The 20764-nt window shown below is 35.0% G+C and overlaps 1 protein-coding gene across 1 annotated transcript in view; it reads right to left on the bottom strand.

Annotated features, from left to right (window-relative positions):
* LOC131841413 (metabotropic glutamate receptor 2-like) overlaps positions 1-20764 on the bottom strand; it is an 84029-nt gene that overhangs the window by 40081 nt on the left and 23184 nt on the right. Inside the window, 3 exon segments of the mRNA XM_059189730.1 lie at positions 13595-13769; positions 16344-16531; positions 16533-16584. Coding sequence (XP_059045713.1) covers positions 13595-13769; positions 16344-16531; positions 16533-16584 — 415 coding nt within the window.

Here is a 20764-nt window from a genome sequence, read left to right as displayed (position 1 = left end):
TTATTACTCCAAGAAATAAAAACTCTTTTTACGACCTGCATTAGAACAACATTTCGTTGAAATAACTGAACGAAACTGCCATGCACGGAAATGGTAAGATACGGAATTCTAGTTAAGTGCCTTTTAGAGTTGTATAGCCTTCAGTATAAAAGCGAAACTTGGCGTGTGGAGAAAGGCGTAGTGGAGTCGCTACGAGCAACCTTTGAAATGACTACGAATAGGCTATGAAATATTTTTCATGGTTTAAAGCTGTTCTGAGGTGGGCATTACGATAGGGTTACAAAGATTGAATGCACCATTGTACTGACAATTGTGCATTCTAGGGTTACAAAGATTGAATGCACCATTGTACTGACAATTGTGCATTCTAGGGTTACAAAGATTGAATGCACCATTGTACTGACAATTGTGCATTCAATCTTTGTAACCCTATCGTAATGCCTTTAAACCATGAAAAATATTTCATTTTTTTCTTTTTATTCTGCTGCAGTTACAGTTAACTGCAGCAGAATGAATATTTTATGATGGTTTCTAATGTAACTAGATTTTTTATTTGTCTTGATGTCACGCTATAGTTTTAGTACTTGCATCAGTTCTAACAACTGTACCGAAGTGTTATGTTTTAGTGTCTATCTTGTGCATGTTTTGACTGAATTAATTTAAACATCATATAATACAGTGACTTCTAGTGAATGGTGTTATAAGACTTCGTAAACAATATATTTATTGTTTACGAAGTCTTATAACTTTTTATGTTTATTTAATAACTAGCTTTTGCCCGCGGCTTCGCTCGCGTTAATATATCCCCTTAGGGGTGGAATTTATCAAAATTCTTTCTTAAGGGATGTCTACGTTATAGTAGCTTTATGCATGCAAAGTCTCAGCATGATTGGTTTAAAATTGACAGAGTTTCATACAAACTTTCATCCCCTATTTTATCCCCTTGGGGGTAGAATTAATCAAAATCCTCTCTTAGCGGATGCATACGTTATAACATCTACCTGCATGCCAAATTACAGCCCGATTTATCCAGTGGTTTGAGCGGTGCGTTGATAGATCACTACGTCAGTCACCTTTGAGTTATATATATTTAGATATAACTTTTCACTGTGCACAGAAAAATATTTACAAAGAAAGAACTATATATAAATGTGCTAAATATAATGCAGCCTCATCGCTTTTATAACTTACTAGCTACCCCGGCTTCGTCTGGGTGTACATGTATTATACATATAATCCTTCCTCTTGAATCACACTATAAATTAAAAAAACCGCTTCAAAATCCATTGCGTAGTTTTAAAGATTTAAGCATACATAGGGACGGACAGACAGCGACAGCGACTTGAACAACATTTATTTTGAAGAGCAAGATGTAAGTTTCCGAATGAGATATAGGACAAAGTATATATACTTTGTCCTATATCTCATAAAAATAATCTTTATTCAATTATATATAATTGAATAAAGATTATTTTTATTCCTATTTCTAAACATCATAGGTATAAAACAGATGTGTTTACTAACGATGTTTAATCGCAAACATATACTATACAAAAGGGTTTTACTATTAATATCAAATTTATTATTGTTAAAACTGTAAAGTTTTACCTATATAATAAATTTGATATTATTTCTACCTATATGCACATGCATCACACTGTTAGTCACAAAAATAAACGTTATTAAAAATTTAAAAAAATAATGACATGGTTTTTATTTGTAGACGCCAAAAAAAATGACCTTCGAGATCTTAGTAAATTCATTTATTAGTACCTAATTGGTCTCTAGAGTTTCGAGTGGATTTAATATTATTTTTTTGCTTTCCTTCTCTAGGTTCTTCAGTAATAAATCTCAACAAAAACGTTTTTTAATACTACATGACAATAAAAGTTTTCAAATTAAATTATCTCTATTCGTGTAGGTCTGTTACAGACTTATGATATGTCAAATCTACCGTCAGTTCGGAATGACTTCGAGATGAGAAGAACTGACAAGAAACTCAGCTCGTATTCTTTTCAAATATGGTTGTACAAGTTTATAATAATACATATTTACAAGAATACAGTTTATTTTAAGATTCTAGTTACTGTAATACAATTAAGTAACTATCAGTCGTATTTGTATAATAACTCTACTTGGATCTTACTAATATTATAATCGATTTGTGAGGTGGATGGATGTTTGTTGTGTAAGATAAATCAACTCTATGTACCTACTAGTAAAAGTATGTATTATAATAAAATAACTACTATATAGCATTAATTTAACTATGTCTCTAACACAATTCACTTTAGCATTTAAAATACAACCAGCACATCCTGTGCTCAAAGACCGAATGTCATGGCTTACTTTTTTTAGACTACTCTAATGCTGTTGGCCGCAGCTGGCCTTTACAGCGTCACCGGACGTTAGGGAGCGAGTGCAGATGGCACTCCAAACCAAGGAAGGACTTATGGAGCTGAAGGCCAACTCCTGCCTGACGGATACGACTTTAGTCTGAGGGCACCACTAGGGGTTCGAACCTCGACTCAAGCCGTCCTAATTTCGATCCCCGTTTGAATTGGACGGGGGATCGATCGGAGGGGAGTCGTGGCTTACAAAAACCTTCCCTTTTGTACAGAGAAGATATGAGTAGGGGTTTTACGTAACTAGTTTAACGATACCGAGTAATAATGAAACTACCTTCTGTTAATATTTTTAAAATATCAGATTTTTCGACAATTACGAACCCTAACATCATCATCATCTGCTTCTTCCTTATCCCATTTATTTGGGGTCGGCGTAATATGTTTTTCTCTTCCATTCATCTCTGTTCGCAGTCATTCCGTTATTTACTCCCTTTCTCACCATATCATCTTTCACACACACACATATCAAACCCTAACATAAGTTTAAAAAAAAAAACAAACGTGTGCATTCCATTATCATCCTTAAAAAGACTGCTGAAGATTAAAATTGTTATACATCTTGTAATATAGCGAACTTTATTACTTCCTCTACTTACGTCGCTAATAAAAAATCGCACAGTAAAATATTGACAGAAAGTAATAGGATAAAGTAAGATGCAGTCCCGAAGGTATCACAACGCTCGTTAAATAAATACTTTGATCTCCTTATTTCGTTGGAATGGCTAGTGTAACCAACTAATGGGAAAGGCTCTTTAGTTGTACCTTTTGTCCGCGATCTCGTTTACTTGATACCTGCATCGTAGATACTATCAAGCAAGTTTAGGAATATTCGTTTATAGCTCGTTTGTGGCGTATTGTATTTGTTTTGTTTCTATTAAATTGTATACATACACCAAAATAGCATTTTTATAATTTGTTCCATCTGTCTGTCTGACTGTTTGTTCCGCCTAATCTCTGAAATGGCTGGACCGATTTTGACGAAACTTTTTTTGGCAGATAGCTGATGTAATAAGGAGTAACTTAGGCTACTTTTATTTTAGATTTTTTTTATATTTTAGAAAAATAAAGTTAAATTCCACGCGGAACTCGCGGGTGCAGCTAGTGTGATATAAAATTGAAATAACAGTTTAGTACATTTTCTACACAAACAGACAAAATATAGAGAAGTTAAATATAAACTTATATTATAAATTTATTTGAGTTTCGGGTTTTTGTTTAGTTTCAATTGTTTGTACAATAATAAACTCTTTAGAAATAATTATTTCTAAAGAGTGTACGACAGTCGTATGTCAATAGTATTATAAAGAGAGTCTCTCTCTCTTAAGAAGCTAGCGGATAATGTATACTAAAATTATAAAGAGAGAGAGAGAGATATCGGATATTGTTATAATGAAAGCAAACTCCTGAATCACAGCACCAATTAGTAAAACATCATTGTTTGGACAATGCGTTATTCCAGAGTGATACATTATGTTAATGTATACAAAACTAACAAAGCTATGAGCTCCCGGACGAAGCTATGACAAGGAGGGACATATCACACAAAATTTATTTATGTATGTATATACTCTTTATTGCACCAGATAAATGACATGAATAAATAATAACAGAGTTATAGAGTAAAAAAGGCGATCTTATTGCTTATAAAATCTCTTCCAGACAACGTTTGGGTAGAGGAGAAAATTAATAATAATAATAATGGCAATTAACATTACAAATTAATAATAATGACTAACATTCCGCGTCTTTTGAATGAACTACCTGCCGATGTTTTTTTTTTTTTATTTTATTTTGGCACGCACCAGTCAATACATATACAAGTAATATAATATAACAATATGTTGATAGAAAAGACCAAACAGTGCCGAAATTTAAACTAAACAAATAAGTAATTATTACAAAACTTGTTGAAAGGATATAAATCTTAGTATACAATATATACAGTTGTCGAGTTTGTATATGTGGATATGTGTATGAAAAAATATATGAGAGTGCTTATATATTATTGTGTGTTCGATTTAAAAGTCGTGCAATAGAATGATGATAATAAAATTTAAGTTAAGTTTTCTCTTAGCATGCGGTTTTACAAGAACCTTTCTTGAAATCCCCCTTGAAATTATAATAAGATTTGTTAATGGATACGCGCACGTGATACCCTTGGCGTCTCAGATATCCATAGGCTACGTTAACCATCAGAATACCATACCATACCATCAGATGGACCGTATGCTGGTATTGCCACTGTCGTGGTTAAAAAAAATATCATTGCCTAATGGCGTAAATTTGACTATGGAGCAAAGACATAATTATATACGTAGAGTTTTATATAAACTATAAATCTTTAACGAATATTTCGTAAATAAAATCTGAGGAATATAAAATAGAAAATAAATTTAAATAGAAAGCAGAATGACGTAACTCACGCGCAATCACGTGCGAAAGTGTGAACACAAAATATAGATAAACTCGGTATCGCGCGCGTTTCTGATCGCGTGTGAAAGAACGTGTAGTACAAAGGCAAATAATATCTCATACCATTTAGGAAAACAACTAAACGTATCTTTGGTAAATAAAATGTGTGGAATATAAATTAAATTTTATTAGAGAGTGAAATGACATACCTCACTCGCAATCACGTGCGAAAGTGTGAATACAAAAAATAGATATAAACTCGTATCGCGCGCGTTTCTGATCGCGTGTGAAAGAAATCGCGCGCGTAATGTCTCATACCATCTAGGAAAACAACTAAACGTATCTTTGGTAAATAAAATCTGTGGAATATAAATTAAATTTTAATAGAGAGTGAAATGACATAACTCACTCGCAATCACGTGCGAAAGTGTGAATACAAAAAATAGATATAATCAAAAGCGCGCTCGCGCTTCCTTCGTTAAATCGCGCGTGCAAGTCTAAAATCTAAAAGCAGTTAATATCTCATACCATCTGCGATAACAACCATGTCGCGTACAAGCAGCAACAAAACGTAACACAAAAGGAGCGTTCTAATTCTAGAAAATAAAAGAAATCTAGATATAACGTACAGACTTCCAAAATTAAATCGATCGAGGCAACTTACTTTTCGAGTTCACTCCCCAAATTGTTATTCATATTATATTTACCAAATAAATCAAGACAGTAGGCGAAATTTATCATTTCTACAACCCTGTACGGCCTCGGTGGTCCAGCGGTTTAGCCCACCGCTTTACTTCCGATGGTCGCGGGTTCGATTCCTCGCACGGCACAAACATTTGTATTCATGAGTATGATTGTTTGTATCAGTCTGGGTGCTTTCTATGTATAATATGTATGTATTTACGAAAAAAAAATCTATGTACACAGTTATCTAGTACCCATAACACAAGCTTTAGCTAGCTTAACTTGGGTCTAGATGGCGCTGTGTGAATTGTCCTGAGATTATTATTATTATTATTTATTTATTACAACCCAGTAATCTGTTAAAGTCATTATCACCTACCATCTATTAATTCCAGCCGCATCATCACTTCATCCAACCATGATGGTATGTTTGTTTTCTTTGCACAAACTACAAGTTCTAGAAAACAATGCCTACCTGATTAACATGTTCGCATACCCTTCCCTAACGTATATCTCTGTAATCATACAATTACTAATCAAATTGTCGAAAGGAAGTAATCAAACCCAAGACCTGCATGCATATGAGGGCAGACCATATCAATTATACTCGAGGGTCAAATCGGGGCGTGGAGTTGGGACTCAGTTGGGGATTATCTACTTGGGTTCGTATTGTATAAGATTCATAAATTTGCATTCGACGAAAGGTTTCGGCCAAAGATGGAATTTGTGTACACGGGTGATTTGATTTAGACGATTATTTATATTTAATCATATTAAAGTAATCTTCTTTTTATTTTTATTTTCTAGATTTGTATTTCAATATTTGTTAATGCACTGCCTACATGAATCTCTGTTTGGCCAAAGGTTGACTGGGAGAAAATGCCTCAAGGTGTTAAGTACGCCGAAATAAAGGTGCACATCCTTGATTTATGTATTTGTGAATTAACGTTTTAATAAATAAATAAATAATTTATAATCTATATTACAGATAGAAACGAATCTGTGAGTGTTTTTATATGCAACTAGCTAGCCCGCAACAATAGTAGTTATTTGGGCTGTGCGTTGATAGATAACTACGTCAGTCACGATTTAGTTATATATATTTAGATTTATGACATGGGTATTATGTTTCTTATTGATTACATTTGCACCGCCTACAGTTTCTCTGCACAACCTGTGGTTGACTGGTAGAAAATGCCGTAAGGCGATAAGTCCGCTATATGTACTTTTACCTTGGTATATGTGCATTGAAATTATATAAATAAATAAATGTTTATTTTTCTAACAATTGCACACGTTTTGATGAAACTTTACAGCAATATACCTTATATATTAGGACTAGCTTTTGCCTGCGTCTTCGCTAGCGTTAATTTGCCCCGTTAGGGGTAGAATTTATCAAAGTCCTTTCTTAGGGGATGTCATAGTGACTCTATGCATGCAAAGTCTCAGCCCGACCGGTTTAAAATTAACAAACTTTCATACAAACTTTCATCCTCTATTTTATCCCCTTGGGGGTAGAATTAATCAAAATCCTTTCTTAGCGGATGCCAACGTCATAACATCTACCTGCATGCCAAATTTCAGCCCGATCCGTCCAGTGGTTTGGGCTGTGCGTTGATAGATCACTATGTCAGTCACCTTTGAGTTATATATATTTAGATGTACATTTATGTACATATATACATATTTATGTTCATTACATTTACCCATTTCTTAATCTTTATGTAACCTTCTCTACCTAAAGATAGTCTGAAAGAGATTACTAATGGAAAAGATCGCCTTTTATATCAGTTAATATAAATTGATAATTTTAATTATTTTCTGTATCTGTTGCATGCAACAGATACAGAAAATAATTATTATGCAAGAGTATAACTAAACATAATAAAAGAAAATATATGTATTTTAAGAAATATATGCATAAACTTTGGAATATAGAGTTATAAAATGTACAGCCCGTACACAATGTCATTAGAAAATAATCTACAGAGAGAGAATAATACATTTCGTCTCGAGTCTCGAGGAAACAAAAGTATTGAATATGAACTCGTTATTTATTCTTTCAGCATCTGTAACAACAGCGGCTCGTATACTCCACAGTACGGATCCTGATTTCTCGGTTAACATAAAAGTATAATGAGATTTTATATAAAATAATATTGCGAAGTTGTTTCCACATTTCTTTGCAGCCATGCTATATTTCTAGTTTTTAACAATATATTTTGGTTACATTGTTTTACTTTGCGATGGTCGCGGGTTCGAATAGAATAGAAAATCATTTATTAAAATAAACTTACATTGAAGCATTTTTGAATAGTCTCACATTTTTTTTAATCTACCGCTCATTCGGAAAGCTCATCACAAAAAGAACGAGCAAGAAACTTGTGTGTTGCTCTTTTAAATAATTTTATTCTTACTTTACAATTTAAGTTTAAGTGTGTGAATACAAACTACCGATTAACACTAATTCAATTAAATAATCAAATAGATAAAATATTGAATACACAACAACTGGTTAAACAATTAATAAGAGGAAATCAGTCATAGTGATTAGAGTTCTTGTTTTGAGTTCGTTTCTTGATATTTCCAGTTCGTTTCTTGATATTTCCGAACCGATACAATATTGAAACCTTCAAGAGATTATTTCTTTTTAAAAGGCCGACAACGCACTTGCAATTCCTATGGTGTTACGAGTGCTCATGGGTAGCGGTAATCACTTACCATCAGCTGAGCCGCGTGCTCGTTTGTACCCTGTGTTATAAAAAAAACTAAAAACATAAACTGAGTTGAAATTGAGTATGGATCTTGATTTCTCGGTTAACATAAACAGTATAATGGGATATTTCTTTGTAGCCATGATATATTTATAGCTTTTAACTACAAATTTTGGTTACATTGCTTTAATTCTACACCATTTTGTTGAATCACCTTCCAACAATGGTATTTCCGAACCGATACGATGTTGAAACATTCAAGAAAATAGCTTATTCCTTTTTAAAAGGCCGACAACGTACTTGCAATTCCCCTGGTGTTACGGGTGCTCATGGGCGGCGGTAATCACTTACCATCAGGTGAGCCGCATGCTCGTTTATGTATATTTGTTATAAAAAAAACTAAAAACATAAATTGAGTTAAAATTCACAATGCGTAAACTTTCCTTGCAAAATCAGCAAAGTGGCGCGATGGTATGCATACGCTCTTCCATAACCCATACGCCATTTTCCATTGATCAATGTCAAAGTGAGGGAAAGAGATAAAAAAGCCATTATTAATACGTTCAAAACTTGAGGAAATAACTGTAAAACATAGCTTCAGTGACGGGTACGAGGAATTAATATTAAATTTTTTATGGGGTTACGATAAAAATCGGGTGTTTGGGTCGAGAAGCGATGTCGTATAACAAACTGTAATTCGAAACTGCCCGGGTTTGGATGGGGTTGCCATCTATCTGGATTACCCCGGATTTGGCCTTATTGGAAAGGCGTTGGGAGTTGCACGCTCCGTGTAGCGAGGTAATGTATATCAGTTTTGAGTCAATTATAATAGTATTTCTAATAACTTTAATGCAAACCAATAAATATTTTTAGATAAAAATGTTTTGCAATGTATATATGAATTTGATGGACTCAATGGTTTAGTGGTTTAGCACACCGCCTTATATCCGCGGGTTCGATTCCTCGCACGGTACAAACTTTTGTATTCATTAGTATTATTATTTTTATTGGTCTGGGCGTTTTCTGTGTATAATATGTATGTATTTATTTGTAATATACTAGCTGTCCCTGCAAATTAGGGGTGGACTACCCCTAACATTTAGGGGGATGAAAAATAGATGTTGGATTCTCAGACCTACTCAATACGCTCACAAAATTTCATGACAATCGGTCTAGCCGTTTCGGAGGAGTATGGGAACGAAAACTGTGACACGAGAATTTTATATATAAGATATATTATATATCTGTGTGACTCGCGTGTTCCCTTTAAGCTTAAGGGGAAAATTTACAAGACCATGATCCGGCCTGCTGTCTTGTATGGATCAGAGTGCTGGCCCGTAAAGGCGACGGATGAAAGACGACTGCATGCAACTGAAATGAGAATGTTGAGGTGGATGTGTGGTGTGACAAGAATGGATAAGATAAAGAATGAATACATTAGAGGAAGTATGAAAGTGGCGCCGGTGTCAGTGAAGTTGAAGAGTAATCGTCTATCATGGTATGAACATGTAATGCGTAGGAACGAGGATAATATTTTAAGAAAGGTGTTACATATGAATGTGGATGGTTATAAGGGTATAGGAAGGCCGAGAATGAAAAGAGATGGATGGACTGTGTGAAAGATGATATGGTAAGAAAGGAGGTAAATAACGCGATGACTGCGAACAGGGATGAATGGAAGCGAAAAACATATTACGCCGACCCCAAATAAATGGGATAAGGAAGAAGTAGATGATGATGATGATATATTATATATCTCTCATTGATAATAGACTATAAATGCTGAATGATGAGGATGGATATTTTTTAAGAGGAAGAATCTAAAGTTGCGAACTTATTATTATAGTTATCTGTTTTTCACAGCTTAAGCTGGTGATTAGTACCGAGGACAGGATGCCAAGTCTCTCCTTATTTATTTTGCTTGATGGTTTATTCTGTGACATTTAGGAAGCGACTATTGCACATGTATCTAAGATTGATTGACTAACAGCCTTTTGTAGTGGACAGCTTTTTGTTGTAGAACGTATAGGATTCAATATCCCACCGAATTACGTGAGAAGTGTCACCCGTCGTCGTGTCCGACTGTTTGTAACCGCGTCGGTACACAAGCCACGCTAGCAATTCTCCCACTATGAGAGCATTGCAATTATTAAATTTATTTTTAGGTAAGGTTCAAGATGCTGACGTATATACAGAAGCCTTGCCTTCCATAATTACTAAAATAAGAATATTTTTATCATCGTATAATTTTAAGTAGTATAAATAGTTTTAAAATATAAACGTGTTGGCAATTAGCTGTAAGTTTATATTGTGTTAATTAAATAAATAAGTAAATAAATAAATTAGTTTATTTAATTTCAGATCGTCTATTATTATTATATTAGCCAATCATAGTAAGTGACTAGTAACTCAATATCTTCGGAGCAGGACGGGGACGGGACAGGACGGACCACATTCATAATATATTCTTATATTTTATTTAATGTTGTAACTAATCCTGAATAATGTTTAGATTATATATATTTAAGTTTGTTATTGTCAATTTTTATGTTTGTTTTGTTAGTTGAAGTTTAAAACTTAATATGTTATCGTCGTCGTCGATCTCACATTGTATTTTACTGATAAAGGCTATAACAGAATAGCAGAGAGGGTGGACTCACTGCCCCCACTGAGTTATAGACCGTTTTGTCTCATTCATTAGTTTTTAAATTATATTATTCTATGGGCAATAGTTGTATTGTGTAAAAAGTTTCTGTTTGAGACAAATAAACATTACTATTATTTTTTTTTCCCAAAATTCTCATCTGCCCTCTTAAGGAGAGGAGATGGCAACATACCCGCGGCAGAAGCACAGTCGGCTGGGGTTCAGGGCCCCAGGGAGAGAAACCGGCGTACAATGCGGGCAGAATCTAAGAGCACCGCTTTCTGCATCTTTCCCGGGAGTGACCGCCCCGGAAGACCAACCGTCTGAGATGTTGTTCCAGACTGGTTGGGATAAGACCGTTTACCGACATAACGATTGGAATGATTTTATTAATATTATTATTCCTAACTTCCAAAAAAAAGCACAGTCGGCCGGGGTTCAGGGCCCTTATTATTATTATATTATTATTATTATTATATATATATATATATATATATATATATATATATATATATTTATTATATCTCCCTTTTTACGGGGGTAATATATTCAAACACGCGGGCCTTAGCCAAGCATGGATGAGTTATGTGATGAAGAAAGAAATTTTCTGACTATTCGGCATGTGTTTAGTATGACGGCTTTTTGTAATAGGTCTATTGTAGAGGAGGGGATGTGCAACGTGTCTAAGTGTTTGTTCAGACTTTTTGGTATAATACCAGTGGATGACAAAACTATGGGTACTATGTGGATGGTGTGTGCTTTCCATTGTTTTTTTAATTCTATGACTAGATCTGTGTACTTTGTATATTTTTGTGTTTGACTACAAGATATACTTTATATATTGTGTGTTGTGATGTACAGTTTTGTCATAATTATTGTTCTATATCTTTACAGTGATCATTTTCTAATACATTAATAGGGCTGTATTTGTAATATGAAACTTTGCTTTCTATGTATTTATGTTTATGTGCTATATATTGATGTATAATTGTAGCAACTTAACATATTATTATTATTATTATTGTTTTATTATTATTATTATTATTAAATCATTAATAACTGTATTAACTTAAAGAAGCAATTATAAAATTATTATTATTATTATATATATATTTATTATATCTGTCATGAGTTATGTGATGAAGATAGAAATAATAATAATAATAATAATTTTTTTTCCTGCACCTGATGCTACAGTGTGTGTATATGTGTGTTATTATTATTATCATTAAATCATTAATAACTGTATTAATTTAAATGTAGCACACCCGCACTATATATAACGTAGATACACTGTAGTTATATTATTCCTATGCTAGTATACTATAACTAATACGATTAGGTCGACAGGGATATATTAAACAAATAATTGAGTTTACAACATTAGATTTGATATGTCAATTCAAACAAACTAGGGATCGAACCCTATCCCTACCCCTGGTCACATTAATCACTCTTAAATCTAGGACATGTTCAAGGTTGTTACGGCTTATGTATGTTGATAAACATGTTACCGCCTAGATTTATGTATGGGGCCGTCCAAGTATTACGTAAGCACTAAAGGGAGGGGGGGGTGGGGGGGTTCTTTACTTATTTTGGATGACTGGATTACATGGAGGATAGGGGAGTCTAGATGATGATTATGTCATTGGTATTTATTTACTTTTTTACAGGAATGGCACATTGACTTTTCTAAATAAAAGCAATACATTAATTGAAAAATGTTTACGTAAGCATGGGAGGATGGGGCAAATGCTTTGCTTACTTTTGCTGATAAGGAGGATGGGGTGCGGGGGGAGTTAATAATTGTAATAAATCTGCTTACGTAATACTTGAATGGCTCCTATGTATGTGTATTATTATTATTATTTTATTATATTTATTCAGTTCCTTTGCAAAAAAGCTTACTATAAAATTTAAGAACTCCTTAACGATAATAATGTTGTTATAGAAAAACTTTAAATCTATAGCACTGACAATATTATCTAATTACACTAATAATGAGTGCGATTTTTATGTTGTTTATCGCATGCCTCTTACTTGTTATACTGTAATTATTTATATAAAAAAAAAAACATCTATTAAAAAGAGCAACACACAAGTTTCTTGCTCGTTCTTCTTGGGATGAATCTGCATTCCGAATGAGTGGTAGAATCAAAATATGACTGTTCAAAAGTGCTTGTAATGAGTTTATTTGAATAAAGATTATTTCTATTTCTATTTCTATTATATATGAAGGTATCCGCTGAAAACCAGTGTCGTGGCACCCCGTCACGACATATGCTGACCGGAGACCTATTTGGTACTGTAATTATTAATATAAAAATGTAAATTAAAATTTAAAAATTATTTTCAGTGTACCAAATAAACAATTTTCTTTCTTTTTCTTTATGTTACCCGCGGTTTTTCTTTTTTTTATTTCTTTCTTTCTTTCTTTCTTTCTTTCTTTCTTTCTTTCTATTATTTTCTTTCTTTATTTCTTTCTTTCTTTCTTTCTTTTTCTTTATGTTACCCGCGGTTTGGTCTGTGTAGACGTTGTTGCGTACCTGCATGCCAAATTTCAGCCCGATCCGTCCAGTGGTTTGGGCTGTGCGTTGATAGATCACTATGTCAGTTACCTTTGAGTTATATATATAGATTTGGGAGAATAGAGTATATTCCGTTTGTTTAGGAGCTACACACATAGTCACATAAAAACGTCAGACGTATAACACTTCTATTTAAAAACTTACCTTATAGAATAAGCGAAGGCCATGACAGCGTCAGAGACGAATTGGAGCTGCCTCTCGAATTCTGTATTGTCTATGGTCAGTCTCTCAGCTCCGGAACAGTAGCGCTCGTACTGCCAATTGTACGGAGTCCTAGGACTCCCCGGGTAGCGGCATTGGAAGTGGTACTCCCAAAATTCTAGAAACAAAATTATAAATAATAACAATGGATACATATGGATAATGACAATGGAGCAAAGACATTATTATAGAGTTACTAAGCTTATAAACGCGAAAGTTTGCGAGTATTGATGGAAGTTTGTTACTCTTTCATGAAAGAATAGAATAGAATAGAAAATCGTTTATTCAAATAAACTTACATTGAAGCACTTTAGAATAGTCATCACATTTTTTTAATCTACCGCTCATTCGGATAGCTGTCTCATCACAAGAAGAACGAGCAAATAAGCTTCTGTTGCTAATTTTAATAATTTTATTATTACTTTACATTTTTAAGTTGAACTGTGTGAATACAAACCACCAATTAGCACTAATTCAATTAAATACTCAAATAGAAAAAATATATAATATATAACTAACTTGTTAAACAATTAATAAGAGGAAATCAGTCATAGTAATTAGAGCAGACCAGTCTCTACAAGCAGAACCCGTTCACGAGTATGACGGATGAGCCATCACTGCGCTTGACCATATTTTAGAGAACCCAATGACCCGGCCCACCACGCCGCCACAAGTATCACATTTTAGTGAGCATAACTACTCAAAACACCAGACCACGTCATAGCTACTCACAATTGCCATCTGATGTTTATAGTATTCACATTTCACATAAGAATGCATTCGGCAATTAATACAAAACCCGATACGCTTTCATTTATCTAAAATAATTGAATCAAGAAAGCAATGAGATAAATAAATTATAACGTTGTATGCTAATAAACTAATTATTTACTTATATGTTGTCGTCTATGAGTTCGTCTATCCTGTAATAGGCTTTCTTACACAAAAATTCTTTAATGTTACATGCGCATATATAAGTTTTAGTAATTATAAACGCGAAAGGTTATGTATTTGGATGGATAGATGGGTGGATGTTTGTTACTCTTTTACGCAAAAACTACTGAACGGATTTTTATGAAACTTTACAGTAATGTAGCTTAGCTTATACATCTCAATAACACATGGGCTAAAAATTTGGCACGGGTGAAACCACAGGTATAGTTAGAAAAATATTTAATAATAATTGAAAAGTCAAGAACGTTATAGAGTAAAATATAATAGAATACAAATAGAACTGTTTTGTCTGTCTGTCTAGATATCTAAATAATCTTTATTCAATTAAACTTAATATAACTTTTGAAAATGATAAAACTGACTGACTGACTGACTGTCTGACTGACACTGACTTTTTAAGCAATCTAATTGCTTAAAATCTAATTGCTTAAACAGTCAGTGTATCTGAGAAAAAACATTTAATCGTCACTACCTTAGTAACGACTAGCTTTTGCCCGCGGCTTCGCTCGCGTTAATTTATCCCCTTAGGGGTGAAATTTTTCAAAATCCTTTCTTAGGGTATGCCTACGTCATAGTAGCGTTATGCATGCAAAGTCTCAGCCCGATCGGTTTAAAATTGACAAAGTTTCATACAAACTTTCATCATTTCATTTTATCGCCTTGGGGGTAGAAATAATCTCTTCTTAGCGGATGCCTACGTCATAACATCTACCTGCATGCCAAATTTCAGCCCGATCCGTCCAGTGGTTTGAGCTGTGCGTTGATAGATCACTACGTCGGTCACCTTTGAATTATATATATATATATATATATATATAACTCAAAGATATAATGTTTCAATATATAAAATGTCTTATATAGTTTACGTGTTAGTTCTAAATCATATTATATTATTATATACTATATAAAGATTCTTACAATTTAATAATAGAAAAGCAACAAAAAGACGTCTTACAGTGGTTGATTGAATACGTTTTTTTCCTACAATCTTACAATTCAGTTTTCTTATTTTCCTCGAACGTGATTTTCTTTCATAACTTTGATATTTTATTATGTCACTATTTCTCTATTTATAAATAGTTATAATACCAAGTGACGTATTTCACGGCCTCGATGGTTTAGTAGTTTAGCACACGGCCTCATATTTAATGGTCCCCTGTTCATTTTTCGGGTCCTCGTATTGTATAGACATTTGTACCCACGAGTATGATTTGTATTGGGGTCTATGTCCATTCTTAATTTACTAATTTGTATTCACACATTTCAACTTAAAAATGTAAAGTTACAACTAAATTATTAAAATACCAACACGGAAGTTTCTTTCTCGTTCTTCTTGTGATGAGACAGCTTTCCGAATGAGTGGTAATTTATAAAAAAATAAGTAATGACTATCCAAATGTGCATGAATGTAAGTTTATTTGAATAAATAATATTCTATTGCATTACTACCAACTAACGTAGTTTCATTCACAACGCCATCGACAACAAGCGGTTCGCGTCGCCCTTTCTAATACGCATTGCCAAAGACTGGAACACGCTTCCAGTCTTTGTGTACCCAGAGAAATAGAACACCTTCTTAATTCTTTAAGTCTAGGTGAATAGATTTCTTCTAGGTAAGCGCGCTACATTTACCATCAAATGAGGTAAGACCAGTACGTTTAGATGAGTCTTAAGGCGCAGATATCTACTATACATAAATCTCGGTCTTACAATAGTTATTATTATTTATGTAACGTACCGACAAACCATGGATTCCTCTTATTATTCTTCACGTTTAACGACAGAAAGTAGTCGGTAAATCCTTTGACGTCATGGGCCTGGGGTTGGACACTGATTGTTCCCTCCACAGCTCGTTCGTTCCCATCCGATACCAGGGATCTAGCGCTCCAGCCGTCAGATCCGACCCAGCTGAATGCATATATATATATATATATATATAACTCCAGCCACTTCTTGATCTGAACCGAAAATAATGGCACCTGGAACAAAAATTATAGTCGTGAATAGACGCTAATTGTAGAGAGGTATAATAAAGAAACTTGGACAATTAACACAGCGCCATCTAGTCCCATGGGAAGCAGAGCTTATGTTATGGGCACTAGGCAACTGATATATTTTTTTCTATGTATTGTTAAAAAGAAATATCTTAGTTAGATATTTCCTTTTGCAAATACATAGACATCACCGCGTACAAACAATCATACTCATGAATAAAAAAATTTGCATGAGTTCGAACCTACGAGCATCGGTAGTAGGAAGCGTTGTGTCACTGGACCAACGAGGCCGTCAGTTTATATCAGAATATTCAGTCATGGAGACATGTTCGGTATAGAGGAAGAAACGATACTGCCGGACTTCTACTGGCTAAAAACCTGATGGTATTTTTTTTATTTTTTTTATTGGGTTGTTTGGGCTACATTGTCAGATGTGTAGCACCTGTAGCACTGCGACCTACATAGATCTATTGTGCTCGCCCTTTTCAGAGTTCGCTACCTAGACCCGTCAGGGACAAGAATTGAAGGATATTCTTAGGAGCAATCGTTTTTATCTCCTCGGGAAAGAGTGTAAACTTTCCAAAGGAGATATTTCGTTTATGCATGAGTGGGCTACAACCACATAGGATGTGAAGCGGCGTTTCCTCTTCAGTTTGGCAGAATCTGCAGATACTTGTCGTGCATAGGCCTAGCTTAGCCATATGCTTGTTCAATTTGCAGTGTCCTGTGAGGGCCCTAGTCATCATGCATATGTTGTTTTTACTCAATTGCAGTAATCTATTGGAGTATTTGGTCGAGAAGCCCGATATAAGGTCTTTTGAATGTATTAATCCTGGCATTTCTTGCCAGTGATTCAGTGCTTCTCGTTTGGTTATTAATTTGAGATGTCCCAGTTTTAGGCAACGAGGCACACCACAGAAGGGTTCGGGGCCCAGTTGGACGGTTTTTGCCCCTAACTTTGCCAGATGGTCGGCATTCTCATTGCCTTGATGTTGGCGGCTATTAACAGTTTTAGGCGTTTCCGCGCTGCTCCTGTTAACCTCCTTCGTTTTGGTTTTGGCTTTGAGTCCTTTTTGGGCGTTAGACCTAGGTCATCCGTCCCTGTAGGCTCAACAACCATCTCCAAACAGTTTCCGTCATCGGATGAAAGTTCTTGGCGTTCATTTTCGTCCAAGGTAATGGCCTTCAAAAAGTTTCTCAATGTCATCGATGATGTCCATATTGTGAGAATATTTAAAAGTCGTTTAACTCGATGTCCCACCCTCCTCGGAGCCCGCAAATGGGGATGCCGCAATGGCACCAGGATCTTCTCGAGTGGATCTAGGAGCAGAAAGGTGGCGTCTTTGCGCGACATCGGGAGTTCGGACAACTGCGGCTAGAGAACTTCCACAGTGCCTTACCCCGTCAGCATGGCCGACTACCTTCTCCGAAGAGACCTTCGCGCTCCTCGCCGTGCTCCTGTGACGGTAAAGCACTGGACCATTTCCTGAGCAGTGGCTGGCTGCTCAGGCGACCGTTTCGCCAGAAATATGGGCCAAAGGAGGCGTGTTGTCAACCTGATGGTATACCTATCAGAGCATGACGGGCGAGATCGTGAGATTTAAAATCTTCCGCTTCCCTTCCCTGAGGAAAATATATACCTTTTTATTATTTAAATAAATGAAATTAAAATTATTAAAAATATATTTCAGAGTAATGTTACAATCAGACTTTTTTCAAGGTTGTTTCAATTTTTCAATTCTCCTTTTCCCAAAAGTTATCTAGAAGAGATTTCATAACCGATAAGACCGCCTTTTGTATCCTACTACTCCACTGATTTTGATTTCTGTAATATAACTGCTAAATCATATGCAAAGTATCATCATCATTTCCACCTGGAAGACGTCCACTGCAGAACTAAGGCCACCGAAACTAAGTCCCAAAACGGCGATCGGTCCTGCGCTGCTCGCACCCAATGCCTTCCAGCGATCATTGACCAGATCGTCGGTCCACTTTGCTGGAGGCCTTCCCACGCTGCGTCTTCCGGTCCGCGGCGCCACTCGAGGACTTTATTGCCTCAACGGCTATCTGTCCTACGAGCTATGTGCCCTACCCATTGCCACTTCAGGTTCGCAATTCTTCGGGCTATGTCGGTCACTCTGGTTCTTATGCGGATCTCGTCATTTCTGATCTGATACGATCGAGCATAGCCCTCTGAGTGATCTGAGCTTATTTATGAAGCTCATATTTGGCGACCACGTTTCTGTGCTATATATTTTTTTATTATACTACGATTGTGGCAATTAAGCATACGGCCCATCTGATGGTAAATGGTTACCGTAGCCTATGAACGCCTGAAACACCAAGGGGGTGTATAACGTCTAACGTGTATCACGTGCGTTTACCGACCCTTAAGAAACCTTAATATACCCTTCTTGAAAAACCCCATGCTGTAGTCTCGTGGGAAAACCTCGGCAGGAAGTTCATTCCACAATCTAAGTGTACGCGGGAGGAAACTCCTCTGAAACCGCACTGTTCGGGACCACTTAGGTTCCAGCGTGTGGGGATGAATTCCCTGTCGATGCCGAGCGGTGCGATGGTAAAATTTATATACATAATATAAATAAATAATGTTGTCTTTGCATAACAATTGCTACAGACAATGATCTTGTAACAACTGCCGTGTACATAAAACGTCAAATTTGACGAGAATTGAGGCTTATGAGAGCTCGTAAAGTTTACTGAATATAGTGTCGTAAACAATTTTGTAGGTCTAGATTTTATCTTGGGTTTCATTTAATAATAACTTCACGACTGTAATCCCAGAGGGGATAGTCGCAGCATTTTGTTTTGAATGTAGAGTTTCGCTAAAGGAAAACGCTAGCGGAGCATCTACGATAAGATATATATATATATATATATATATATATACAAAAATATTGAAAATATTTTTTTATGTATGTACATACTTTCATATATTGATAGCCTCGATGGTCTAGCGGTTTAGCACACCGTGTTACTTCCGATGGTGGTGGGTTCGATTTCTCGCACGGCACAAACATTTGTATTCATGTGTATGATTGTTTGTTTGGTCTGGGTGTTTTCTATGTATAATATGTACATATTTATTTAAGAAAAAAACATATCTATGTATTTGTATCAGTTGTCTAGTACCCGGTACATAAGCTTCAGCTAGCTTAACTACTGTCTAGATGGCGCTGTGTGAATTGTTCAGAGATAATCATAATCATATTATTATTTTAATATATAAAGTTTTAAATATAAAATTACAAACAGATACTCCAATTTTATTTATTTATATAGATTATTATTGATTCCTGCGAAATGTTTTTAGGCGTCGACCAAATTCGAACTCAAGAATGTAAACCAATGTTTTACCACTTGCAATCATTCAAAACGCTGTTTTCAATATTATGTAAGGGAGATAAATATTTATATTATTTATAACTGTACTCGCAACTATATCCAACCAAATAACGAAAAAATATTCAATAATCTAACAAGAAAGAAGTTACTTCATTTACAACCCTTTTTTCACATTAAAAAGTTGCCTATGTGCTTCCTCGGAGTCTAGTCTATGTACCAAACTACATTGAAATCGCTTGTAGCTTTGTCCTGAAAGTAAAAGCAAGATAATATTAGTAAGGATGACTGTTCATTTTAATTTCCATATAGGACATTCTAAATATATATAACTCAAAGGCGACTGACATAGTAATCTATCAACGCACAGCCCAAACCACTAGACGGATCGGGCTGAAATTTGGCATGCAGGTAGATGTTATGACATAGGCATCCGCTAAGAAAGGATTTTGATTAATTCTACCCCCAAAGGGATAAAATAGGGGATGAAAGTTTGTCAATTTCAAACCTATCCGGCTGAGACTTTGGATGCATAAAGCTACTATTATGTAGGCATTTCCTAAGAAAGGATTTTGATAAATTCCATCCCTAAGGGGATAAATTAGCGAAGCCGCGGGCAAAAGATAGTATTATTATATTATAGGAACAACAGCGTCGTGGAAATGATTAATCGAGAATGCTATCCACAATTTCGGTTTAATATTACGGAACAATATTAAAACTTAATATACAATCTTTGTACTAGTTATGAAAGTGTTAATTGGTTGTAACGTAATTTAAAATAGTTCCTATATTAATTCGA

The sequence above is a fragment of the Achroia grisella genome, unplaced genomic scaffold (assembly GCF_030625045.1).
Source record: "Achroia grisella isolate CSIRO2021 unplaced genomic scaffold, CSIRO_AGI_Agris_v1 utg168, whole genome shotgun sequence".
Lineage (NCBI taxonomy): Eukaryota > Metazoa > Arthropoda > Insecta > Lepidoptera > Pyralidae > Achroia > Achroia grisella.
Note: the sequence above shows the minus strand (reverse complement) of the source record. Positions and strands in the feature narration are given on the sequence as shown.